The sequence below is a fragment of the Lipotes vexillifer genome, unplaced genomic scaffold (genome assembly GCF_000442215.2).
Source record: "Lipotes vexillifer unplaced genomic scaffold, Lipotes_vexillifer_v1.1 scaffold135, whole genome shotgun sequence".
Lineage (NCBI taxonomy): Eukaryota > Metazoa > Chordata > Mammalia > Artiodactyla > Lipotidae > Lipotes > Lipotes vexillifer.
The window spans coordinates 781462-794441 of record NW_006774574.1 but is presented as its reverse complement, the minus strand read 5'-3'; the positions used below and the strand labels follow the sequence as shown (position 1 = coordinate 794441).

Below are 12980 nucleotides of genomic sequence, written 5' to 3'. Positions count from 1 at the left end.
TAGGGAAACTATGGATTTTTTAAAGACTTTATTTTTTCAGAGCGGTTTTAGGTTTGCAGCAAAATTGAGAGGAAAGTACAAAGATTTCCCATATATCCCCAACCCCACACATGCCTAGCCTCCTCCATTATCAACATCTCCCATTAGAGGTACTTTTGTTACCATTGATGAACCTACGTTAACACATTATAATCACCCAAAGTCCATAGTTTGCATTGCGGTTCAGTCTTGATATTGTACATTCTATGGGTTTGGACAAATGTATAGTGACATGTATCCATCATTACAGTGTCATACAGAATATTTTCACTGCCCTAAAAATCCTCTATGCTCTACCTATTAATCCCTCTCTCCCCTCCAACCCCTGGCAACCACTGATCTTTATGTTATATCTGTAGCTTTGCCTTTCCCAGAATGTCATATAGTTGCAATCATACAGTGTGTAGCCTTTTCAGATTGGCTTCTTTCACTTAATAATCTGCCTTTAAAGTTTCTCCCTGTCTTTTAATGGCTTCATAGCTCATTTCACTTTAGTGTTGATCGTATTCTGTTGGATTGAAATAATACAGTTTCTTTATCCATTCACCTACTGAAGGACATCTTGGTTGCTCCCAAGTTTTGACAATTATAAATAAAGCTGCTATAAGTACATGTGTACAAGTTTTTATGTGGACCTAAGTTTTCAACATCTTTGAGTTGAAGGAGCATGATTGCTGGATGGTGTGGTAAGAGTATGCTTAATTTTGTAAGAAACCACCAAACTGTCTTCCAAAGTGGTTGTACCATTTTGTATTCCCAGCAACAGTCTGAATGAGAATCCCTGTTACTTCACATCCTCCCAAGTATTTGGTGGTGTCAGTGTTCTGGATTTTGGCCATCCTCATAGATGGGTAGTGATATCTCATTGTTGCTTTCATTTGAATATCCCTGATAATGTATGATGTGGAACATCTTTTCATATGCTTATTTGCCATCTGGTGAGATGTCAGAGTCTTTGGCCCATTTTTTAATTGAGTTGTTTGTTTTCTTATTGTTGAGTTTTAGCAGTTCTTTGTATATTTTAGATAACAGCTCTTTATCAGCTGCATATTTCTCATATATTTTCTCCCAGGCTGTGGCTTGTCTTCTCATTCTCCTGACATTGTCTTTCACAGAGCAGAAGTTCTTAATTTTAATGAAGTCCAGCTTATCAATTATTTCTTTCATGGATTGTGTCTTTGGTGTTTTATCTAAAAAGTTATCGCCATACCCAAGATCATCTAGATTTTCTCTTGCATTGTCTTCTGGGAGTTTTATAGTTTTGCATTTTACATTTAGGTTTATGTTCCATTTTGAGTTAATTTTTGTGAAGAGTGTAAAGTCTGTGTCTAGATTCATTTTTTGGCATGTGGTTGTCCACTTGCTCCAGCACCATTTGTTAAAACGACTATCTTTGTTCCAGTGTATTGCCTTTGCTCCTTTGTCAAAGATCACTTTGCTCCTTTGTCAAAGACCCACTGTATTTATGTGGGTCTATTTCTGGACTCCCCATTCTGTTACATTGATCTATTTATTCCTTCACCAATTCCATACTGTCTTGATTTCTGTACCTTTATAGTAAGTGTTGAAGTTGGGTAGTGTCAGTCCTCCAACTTCATTCCTCTCCTTCAATATTGTATTGGCTACTCTCAGTCTTTTGCCTCTCCATATAAATTTTAGAATCAATTTGTTGATATCCACAAAAGAACTTGCTGGGATTTTGATTGGGGTTGCACTGATCTATAAATCAAGTTGGGAAGAACTGACATCTTGAGAATATTGAGTCTTCTTATTTGTAAACATAGGATGTCTCTCCATTTATTTAGTTCCTCGATTTTTATTTAGTTCATTAGTCTTGTAGTTTTCCTCACCTAGATCTTGTACATATTTTGTTAGATTTATGCCTAAGTATTTCATTTTGGGGGTTGCTAGTATAAATTGTATTGTGTTTTTTATTTCAAATTCCACTTGTTATTACTGATATATATGAAAGCAATTGACTTTTGTATGTTAACCCTGTATCCTGCAGCCTTATTAGTTCCAGGAGCATTTTCAATTCTTTCAGATTTTCTACATGTCATCTGAAAAGACAGTTTTATTTATTCCTTCTCAATCTGTATACCTTTCACTTCCTTTTCGTATCTAATTGTATTAACAATGACTTCCAGTATAATGTTGAAAGTAGTGGTGAGATCCTTGACTTGGAGACATCCTTGGCTTGTTCCCGATGTTAGTGGGAGAGTTTCAAGTTTCTCACCATAAAGTATTATGTTAGGTGTAGGTTTTTTATAGATATTTTTTATCAAGCTGAGGAAGTTCGCTCCTAGTTTAACTATGGATTTTTAGAAGTTGATCTGGACTTTATTGGTTTTAATAAATAATTTTTCAGTTGGTTCTCTTATATATTCTAGACAGGTAATTATATCATCTGTAAATATTGACTTCCCCTTGTAAACATACTTGAAATATGTTTTCCAGTGCAGTATGTATATTTTTATGTGGTTGACGATCTAGACTTTATGATAATAATTGTTTTAATATATTTATGTATATATATCATACTATATATTTTTTTTGTGACATAACGTGGTCATTTTAGAAACTTTCTATTCATGTTTAAAAATAAGACATTTTAAAATTAAAGACTTAATTATGATTGTGGGTTTGTGAATACCTATCTGTCTGAATTTCAAGCAGTTTTGCTAAATATATTTTGAAACTATCTTGTTAGGTGCATAAAGTTTCTTGACTGTTACACTTTTGGGTGGTGGTGTTCATTGGATCAATATACATTAGTTTATATTTTTAATTTATTTTATTGAAGTATAGTTGATTGACAATGTTTTGTTAATTTTTGCTGTACAGCAAAGTGATTCAGTTATACATATATATATTCTTTATTTTCTACTTTTATGATTTAAAAAAATTTAATATCTATTTTACCAAAATATTATGTGTATAATACATAGTTTTCAAGATCAAATAATACGACTGCTTTCAAATAGAAAGCAGCAGTCTCCTGTCATACACTCCCGCAAGAAATGTTCCAAGGCCTTCAACTTCTCTAGCTGATATTTCTCTTGTTACGTTTTAAAGCAGCATGCTTAATTGCAATTAAAATTTTTTTTCCATTTATCTATAGATTTTTTATGGAAAAATTAAGATTTTTCTCTCTTAAAGTACTCCTCACAGCACCACTCCCCCATACACACTTACACTTTCTTGTTCTCTCAATCCAGATATATCACAATCAAATCAATAGTCAGTGCTTACCTTAGTGTCTATCTCAGTACTGTTCACATCTGAGACAAAAAGTCTATTATAAGTATTTAATATCCGGTTCAACTTTTAATTTTTCCCCAGAGTAAATAAAGGCTTTCCATGCAACAGCCACTAATTCATCTCCAGACTCCCATTAGAGCTGCAAATCTTCTTACATTACAGCCAACATGCTAGTCCGTCAGAGTCACTTTTTTGTTGTTGAGACATCCTTTTATTTATTTATTCATTTATTTTTTTGTTAGTATGCGGTATTTGTTTTTCTCTTTCTGACTTACTTCACTCTGTATGACAGACTCTAGGTCCATCCACTTCACTACAAATAACTCAATTTCGTTTCTTTTTTTCTTTTTTGCCCTCTTTATTTTTGATTTTTTTTTAACATCTTTACTGGAATATAATTGCTTTAAAATGGTGTGTTAATTTCTGCTATGTAGCAAAGTGAATCAGCTATACGTATACACACATCCCTATATCCCCTCCCTCTTGCGTCTCTCTCCCACCCTCCCTATCCCACCCCTCTAGGTGGTCGCAAAGCACCCATCTCCTTGTGCTATGCGGCTGCTTCCCACTAGCTATCTATTTTACGTCTGGTAGTATATACATGTCCATGCCACTCTCTCACTTCATCCCAGCTTACCCTTCCCACTCCCCATGTCCTCAAGTCCATTCTCTATGTCTGTGTCTTTATTCCTGTCCTGCCCCTAGGTTCCTCAGAACCTTTTTTTTTTTAGATTCCTTATATATATGTTAACATATGGTATTTGTTTTTCTCTTTCTGACTTACTTCACTCTGTATGACAGACTCTAGGTCCATCCACCTCACTACAAATAGCTCAGCTTCTTTGTATGGCTGAGTAATATTCCACTGTATACATGTGCCACATCTTCTTTATCCATTCATCGGTCGATGGACACTTAGGTTGCTTCCATGTCCTGGCTACTGTAAATAGAGCTGCAGTGAACATTTTGGTACATGACTCTTTTTCAGTTATGGTTTTCTCAGGGTATATGACCAGTAGTGGGATTGCTGGGTCATTAGGTAGTTCTATTTTTAGTTTTTTAAGGAACCTCCATACTGTTCTCCATAGTGGCTAAATCAATTTACATTCCTACCAACAGTGCAAGAGGGTTCCCTTTTCTCCACACCCTCTCCAGAATTTATTGTTTGTAGATTTTTTGATGATGTCCGTTCTGACTGGTGTGAGGTGATACCTCATTGTAGTTTTGATTTGCATTTCTCTAATGATTAGTGATGTTGAGCATCCTTTCATGTGTTTGTTGGCAATCTGTATATCTTCTTTGGAGAAATGTCTATTTAGGTCTTCTGCCCATTTTGGGATTGGATTGTTTGTTTTTTGGATATTGAGCTGCATGAGCTGCTTGTAAATTTTGGAGATTAATCCTTTGTCAGTTGCTTCATTTGCAAATATTTTCTCCCATTCTGAGGGTTGTCTTTTCATCTTGTTTATGGTTTCCTTTGCTGTGCAAAAGGTTTTAAGTTTCATTAGGTCCCATTTGTTTATTTTTGGTTTTATTTCCATTTCTCTAGGAAGTGGGTCAAAAAGGATCTTGCTGTGATTTATGTCAAAGAGTGTTCTTCCTCGTTTTTTCTCTAAGAGTTTTATGGTGTCTGGCCTTACATTTAAGTCTTTTCTCCATTTTCAGTTTATTTTTGTGTATAGTGTTAGGGAGTGTTCTAATTTCTTTCTTTTACATGTGGCTGTCCAGTTTTCCCAGCACCACTTATCGAAGAGGCTGTCTTTTCTCCATTGTATGTTCTTGTCTCCTTTATCAAAATAAGGTGACCATATGTGTGTGGGTTTATCTCTGGGCTTTCTATCCTGTTCCATTGATCTATATTTCTATTTTTGTGCCAGTACCATACTGTCTTGATGACTGTAGCTTTGTAGTATAGTCTGAAGTCCAGGAGCCTGATTCCTCCAGCTCCGTTTTTCTTTCTCAAGATTGCTTTGGCTATTCGGGGTCTTTTGTGTTTCCATACAAATTGTGAAATTTTTTGTTCTAGTTCTGTGAAAAGTGTCATTGGTAGTTTGATAGGGATTGCATTGAATCTGTAGATTGCTTTGGGTAGTAGAGTCATTTTCACTCTATATTGATTCTTCCAATCCAAGAACATGGTATATCTCTCCATCTATTTGTATCATCTTTAATTTCTTCCATCAGTGTCTTATAGTTTTCTGCATACAGGTCTTTTGTCTCCTTAGGTAGGTTTATTCCTAGGTGTTTTATTCTTTTTGTTGCAATGGTAAATGGGAGTGTTTCCTTAATTTCTGTTTCAGATTTTTCATCATTAGTGTGTAGGAATGCTAGAGATTTCTGTGCATTAATTTTGTATCCTGCTACTTTACCAAATTCATTGATTAGCTCTAGTAGTTTTCTGGTAGCATCTTTAGGATTCTCTATGTATAGACATCCCTTTTAGAAACTATCTTTTTCTCTCATAGAATCTGATTGATGGCTTTCTCAGCCTGCTATGTAAACTCTCTTCCTGGAGATTTCCTTTACCAGAATCCATCTGTTGTTATATGTCCTAATTACTAACAGCTCTTTCTTATTACCTAAATTTTTTTTTTCATTTTATAGCATCTGAGTCTTAGTTCATAGGTGCAAATATTAATTAATAATTAATATTTCTAAACTAATTATAGACTTTTAAGAGTTTTCTTCTGCCTCTTTAATGATCTTGTTTTTTTCTGAGTTCTTTCGTTCTTCCATTCTGTTCTCTTACTTTCGTGTTAGAGGCTTTCCTTCAATGTCTTCTGATATTGACTCTCTGTTCTTGTTTGGAGACTGGAAGCTCTGTGCAGGGACTGGACCTGGTGACAGGTGGACTTCACTCTCAGTTGAACAGAAGGTGGCAAGGTGGCTTTCTCTTGGGTGACTCCCAAGTGTCATAATCTACAGGTCTCTCTCTTGGCCCTGCATTGGCCTGGCTGCCAACACTGTATGAATTGAAAAGAATCCCCAGTTTCCTGTGGGCTGGGCCAGGTATCATCTGGGCACACAGCCTCTGTTCCTCCCTAGAGGCTGACACTACCTCTCCACTACACACAGTGATAATTGGCCAGTGCAGGATTTTAGGGTTTGACCCACCTGCATGTTCCTGCTGCCCTATAATCTGAACGATAACCTTGTTGATTGTTCCAAGACAGCCACCTTCTCCAGTATCTCCTGCCTTAAGGAATAGGGCACAACTACCTTTTAGAGTAATGCTTGGCAATTTAGTTTATGTTCTGCTTTCTTTCTATAAGCTTTCTGTTTTCAGAAGTATTCCAGATGTGGGGATTGACTGAAGGTTTGCCTTCTTTTCTTTTTTTTAGGATAAATGTAGATTTTTTTTAAAAAACATCTTTTCTCTTTTTTCTAGAGATTTGCTCTAGGAGGGGAGAGCTGGGCCCTTACCTTCCCTGATTCTATTCAGTTTGTACCTTGACTGACAACCTGAAGCTGAACATTTTAACATTTTATTAATCACAATTCCCTTTTATTGTCTGTATTTTTGTCCATTTTCATGTCAATATACCAATATATTTAGATTATAATGTTGTCAGTATTAACATTCTATTTGTCATGTTGGCTGAAAATATTTTTTGGAGTCATTTCCTTTCTTATTTCAGTTATCTTCTTTTTTGCGGTAATGAAATTTCACATCTTAACATAATCAATTTTGTCAATATTTTCCTTTGTAGAAGATATTTTGTAAATGATAAGTTCACAATTGTTTTCTTTAGTTTTTCTTGTTTTCTTTATGTAGACTTTAAATATTTATCTTACGTATCTTGAAATTTTAAAAAAATTTCTTGTCAAGTATGAATCTGTCCCCCCTCAAATTTTCAAATTGTTGACTAGTTATCTTGACGTTGTTTATTAACTAATTTTAAAAATTTCGTCATTGTTTCTATTATCACATATTAAATTCATTTGTAAGATGTGCTATATTTCTGTACTTTGTGTTATATTTTTCTATTGTGTGCCCATATTCTTTATATATTAATCACTTCTATTTTTAATACTTTATTGACTGCTCAGTTTCATTTTTCTTCTTTTTCAATTATTATTTAATAGTTTTCCATTCATACAGTATACAAGAATTCTGAGCTATTCTGAAGAATGAGGTAGATAAAAATAATAAAACATGATATATAAGTTGGTTTTTTAACCATGCCAATAAAATTAGGAGTACAGTAAATCCAAGATATGTGTTCCTTTTCAAAGTTAAAACTCAAGGAAGGAAAACTACCTTCTTCAAGAATAATCAGTCAGCTTTAAGACAGGGAACATAAAATCAGTTGCCTTGATTTTATTGGAGCTGTCTGTAATTCTCATTAGTATGTAGTCCACTAGAAAAATAAGGAGAAGTTCCTTCAGCCAGAAGAGCCCTGTGGAATAGAAACCATTCTGCACAGCAGTAAGGAGGGAATGGAAGCAAGAAAGGGAACAAGCAGAAGTGTAGTAACTGTTCTAGGATGTTGATGGTGAAATGAGAGAACTAGAGGGTAGCTCTGGGAACACTCTGGGCGTATGTTGAATTTTCTTTTATTAAGTTAGAGGCATGTTTAGAAGATAGAAGGGAATAATTCAGTAGAGATGGAGAGGTTGATTGTTTTAAAGAGGGGAGACCCCTAGGGAGTGTGAAACAGCCGGTTTCACAGAGGAGAAGACTCAGAGAGGAAGGGGGAGCAAGGACAGAATTAGAAGATGTAAAGAAAGAGATGCTGAGGGAAAGGTGCAGAGAGTTAGATAGCTTACATTGATGGTGTCGATCTTCTAAATAAGTATAGCCTCCGGACACATGCATCAGAATCAGCAGGGAATGCTGGGTAAAAATTCAACTCCCTGTATCACTCTCATCAGAATCTAGGAATCTGTGATACAGGTTATTCTAACTAAAGTTTGAGAACCATAGTTCAGATGAAGTAGGAAGTTAGCTGCAGGGTGTATCTACACGATTGGGAAAGTGTTAGTGAGCAGCAAATGTGGGCGGGGCAATGGAGAGAATAAAAGAATTATTAAGCAGAGCCTTTTGAAGTTGGGAAGCAGGAGTTTGTGTTGGAGAGGCTAGCTCAGCTCCAGAGTATGGATCAGTGTCTTCCATGCCTTCTTTTAAGGTAAAGTTATTGCACCTAAAAACCCTGTTGTCACTTCTCCGTCGGAGCCCAGGGAAAATTGCTAAGGCAGGCTGCTGAATCGAGGACGTGAAGAAAACTTGAGGAATTTCCCTTCCTTTGGGCTTAAGAACATCTTGCTTGGCAGGCAGAGTTCATAACATTGAATGCGACATAAAATCCTGTGGATCTGTGTATTCAGAATTTCAGTTTCACATATTTCTGATGAGCCCTGCCAACCAGTCAGGCCAGACTTCCCTCTGCTGGTAGTGGCTCAATTCCATTCTCAAACGCTGCTTCTTCACCTGCACGTAACCCAAGACAGGTGACTTCCGTCTGTGAAAGAACAAGAAGTTACAAGGCACTCACTGTCTTTTTGTCTTTTTTCACTTGAGTTACATCAGCAACCTCTTAACTGGTCTCCAGGCCACCAGCCTCTTCCTTCCCCAGATCACCAGAGTCACTTTTTTTTGACACAGATTGACAACTAAACAAATGATGAAATATTTGTAATCCAGATAGTAAGTGCTCTAAGTACTCACTTCTGTGAAGGTTCTCAGTCATCACAGAGTGCAGCCCAAACAAATTAGAGACACAAGGGTTTTTGCAACATACCTCGTCTCCCATCACTGCCTCCATAATCCCTGTCTCGCTCGTTCCAGGGACACAGAATACTCATCATTGTTTCAGGACACTGCACCCTTGCCTATGACCAAAGTGTCCTTTATAGTTTAGTGGTTGTTCTTCCTGTTGTTCCCCTAAGGAGATGTATTTAAGTGTCTTCCCCTCTCTGTAGCTTTCTTGGAACCCGCTCTGTCTCCCAAGGCAGAATTATTTTTTCATCTGTATTCCATCGTAATTTATACAAATATCAACGGTTGTACTTAGAACATTATATTGTGCTCACTTATATTTTTGTTTCACAATTGGACTGGAATTTCCTGGGGTCAAAAAGTGGGTCATTGAAATTTTACTTCCCCAATGCCTGATGCATAGGATGTGTACCATTAATTTTAGCCGAATACATTTGAATCAGAGATCCTCTTTCTATGTAATCCAAACTGAAAGAACATGGGAAAGAGGAGTTCTTTGGAGCAAGCAATATGGGCAACTCTTAGTAGCATTTTAGAATAGAGACAAGTCTTTCTTTTTCCACGTAGTAGTATAATATAGCATTCACTGGTTAAGCTGCATACTTATAGAATTTCAATGGTAAGAAGTATCTTAGAAGTGATTCCTTTGATTTGCAGATGAGGAAACCAGTCCTGTGCTTATGTCTACCACACAAGTAGCTTTTATCAAAAGCCTATCCAACAACCAACAATCTTTGTGAATTCATGAGTATTAAATCATTTTTACGTTCCAGGCAAGTAACTTCTAAAAGAGAACAAAAATGTACAATGCATTTTAGTTCAGAGGGCATCTCATGAAAGAACCTTAACTGGAGTTTAAGATGTTGCGGTGAGGAAAAGTCAGGCTACTTGATGAGAGATAACTGGTAAGTTCAAGGTGGATTTTAAATACAAGAGAAGTATTTTTCTTGTTTTTTGCTGAGATGATATGAGCTATCAGGGCCATCAGAAGAATGGTAGAGTGGGTAATTGATGAGTTTCTTTTCTGCAGGTTTAATTGAGCTTCTTCTTTTTGATAGGTTTCAGAACCTGCTATGGTCCAGAAAGACGTTTGTGGACCACATGAAAGTGTATAACCACAGTTACATCTACATGCCTGCCTTTTCTATGAAGACGGGAACAGAGCCATCCCTCCGGGTTTATTACACACTGTCAGATGTTGGTGCCAATCAAACAGTGCTCTTTGCGAACCCCAACTTTCTGCGTAGCATTGGGAAGTTCTGGAAAAGTCGGGGAATTCATGCCAAGCGCCTGTCCACAGGACTCTTTCTGGTGAGCGCGGCCCTGGGCCTCTGTGAAGAGGTGGCCATCTATGGCTTCTGGCCCTTCTCTGTGAATATGCATGAACAACCCATCAGCCACCACTACTATGATAATGTCCTGCCCTTTTCTGGCTTCCATGCCATGCCGGAGGAATTTCTTCAACTCTGGTATCTTCATAAAATTGGTGCACTGAGAATGCAGTTAGACCCATGTGAGGACACCTCACTCCCACCCACTTCCTAGGGACTGTGGAAAAAGAAAGGACTGAGCCAGGGTATTTTTGTTAGGTTTTCTACGTGACTCCAATAGGGAATGGTCAGGTCGTTTCATGGATTTGCGTGGGCCACTTGGAAAAAAATGACAACAAAAACTCAAGGGGAGCTCTACTTTTACTGTTGGCTGGAAGGACAAAAAAAGAAGTGAAATGTCCTATGAAATCTTTTATAGCATATGGTGGATATGCAACTAGTAACATGCTGATGAAATGATGTTGGTAAAGCACATTTTAATGGTTCAAATAGAGATGATAGAGTTCACAAACAATACGAAACTCTAATTGAAGCTGAGGAATTAATCAGGGTGTAGTAAATGAAATGCCAGGGTAAAAGTGTTAGTGATTATCAACGTGAACTGGCTTAATTAAAAAGCAACTATCTTATTAAGACTAACATTAGAGCTATAGGTTTTTAAAAAATTATTATTTATTTTTGCCTTATTTAAGGGCAGTGAGTAGGTGATGGGGTAGATTTTAAAAATCCCTTACTGAATAATATGGATCCAAAATGCTACAGCTGATTATTGTGATTTGTTGAACCAAGTCTATGTTAACTAGAGTTCCCTTCCCTTCCATTTAAAAACTGTTAAGAATGACCTCCTCCCCTTTTGTCAGGTCTCCTTAGACAATGTGAAGCATTGTTGAATTTAGTCTGGGTTGATTCACTGTCAGGATGAAGAGCCACTTTCCCTCCTCAGAATTTAGGGCATAAACTCAATTTTAGGTGTGCATTATGTAACCTGTTTGCATTATTATTATTTTAGTGCCAAAAACTGCAAATGTGAGTGCATTATTTATTTGCAACTTGGCAGAATTGTCTTCATAATTTAATGTTTGGAAATGAAGTAAAGCACAATGACATAAAGCTTAGTCTCTGGAAGATAGATTGGAAGGCATATCCTTTTCTATCTACCATGGTATGTTCCCTCCAAGATAAAGAATATGCATGCACGCATAAAAGAATGCATATATTTGTGTACCCTCATACATAGTCTCTCACACACACACTGTTAAACAAAGCTCATTCCTGTGTGATTATGAAAGCCGAACCCACATGACCTGGGATGGCAAAAATCTGTAACTGGTATTGGAGAGCTACAAATGCATTATGTACTACCTACTACACCTTGATATGAGAGAAGCCAGCTTACTGCATGCTGCTGTAATGCTCAAACCAGTATGAGATGCAAGCCTTACCCCCAAATCACTCCAAATGAGCAGAATTGGTTTAGTCAATGTGACTCTTCCCAACATCTCATGAGTAAGTGCTGTGTAAAGCATGGTCATCAAGGCATGGTTCACACCAGTAAAGGGATGTGAATTAGTAGCTGTTTATTCCCTTAGTAACAGGTAGGACTGCTTAGAAGGCTTGTTACCTCAGCTTCGACACAACTGCACACAAACTCTGTTGACAGATTACAAGCAGTCAGATGTGTTTACATATAAGAGAAAGGTAAAAGAAACCTCACATGGTCTTTGTGCTTTGGGATGCCTTAATCTAAAAGGAGACAGTAGAAATCACTAACTTTATTTTTAAGTGTCACCAAAATGTAGGTAAACTGTACCCAAAAGTTCTGCTTCATTTTTAATGGTAGAGCTTAGTATACAATATAGACTAAAACAGTTAAACAGGTGGCAGTTTTTGGTGGGTTAATTTAAAAGATACCAAGATAGCAAAGCCCTTGGAAAAATTCTACATCATTGGAATAGCCAATTTCTAAATATGATTGAATATTGAGGTTATTATAGAGATCAGCAGTTAAAATACGGCTGCTTGACATAACACAGATTCTGTTGATACTTAGAAAGTTAAGAATTTGAGAGTATTGATTCTCTGCAGATCTCATTTGCTCTTTTGATCCTATTTGGCAGCAAAAATGTAATGAGAATGTACTATGAGGGAGTTGCATTAAATATTCGCTGTGTGTACAACCCTGAATATATTTCCTCTTTTGAGCTATTGTTATTACTTAATAACTACCTTAAAAAGGATATATTTTTAGGTATATGTTTCATCAAAATATAAAAGGCCTAACAAAATACGTACATAAAAGTTAATAAAATATGTATCACTCAGATTAGTGCTTTAATTATTAAAACTGTTCAGATGTAACTAATGAGCTCCATAGAACCCATGTGTCACAGTTCCATTGGAGATGCCTTCTGGAAATTTTACATCTTATGATTCCTGGGCTAGGTTTATGCAATAGATTTGTACAGTGGTTAGTCTATACATTTGGGGTTTCTGAAAGGCAAAACAGAAATGGCCCAAATCAATAAAGTGTAATTAGATCAGGGCTTCTTAATGGGGTGATTCCCCTCCCCCATCTGGTGACACTTGGCAATGTCTGGAGACATTTTTTTCTTTAATTTTTTATTTATTTA

At 36.6% G+C, this 12980-nt stretch overlaps 1 protein-coding gene across 1 annotated transcript in view; it reads left to right on the top strand.

The window, feature by feature from the left end:
• Positions 1 to 11117, top strand: part of ST8SIA1 (ST8 alpha-N-acetyl-neuraminide alpha-2,8-sialyltransferase 1) — a 162274-nt gene extending 151157 nt beyond the window's left edge. Inside the window, exon 5 of the mRNA XM_007449374.1 lies at positions 10078 to 11117. Within this exon, the coding sequence (XP_007449436.1) occupies positions 10078 to 10564 (487 nt within the window). The 3' untranslated portion in view covers positions 10565 to 11117. The remainder of the gene's footprint in view (positions 1 to 10077) is intronic.
• Positions 11118 to 12980: the final 1863 nt, after the last annotated feature.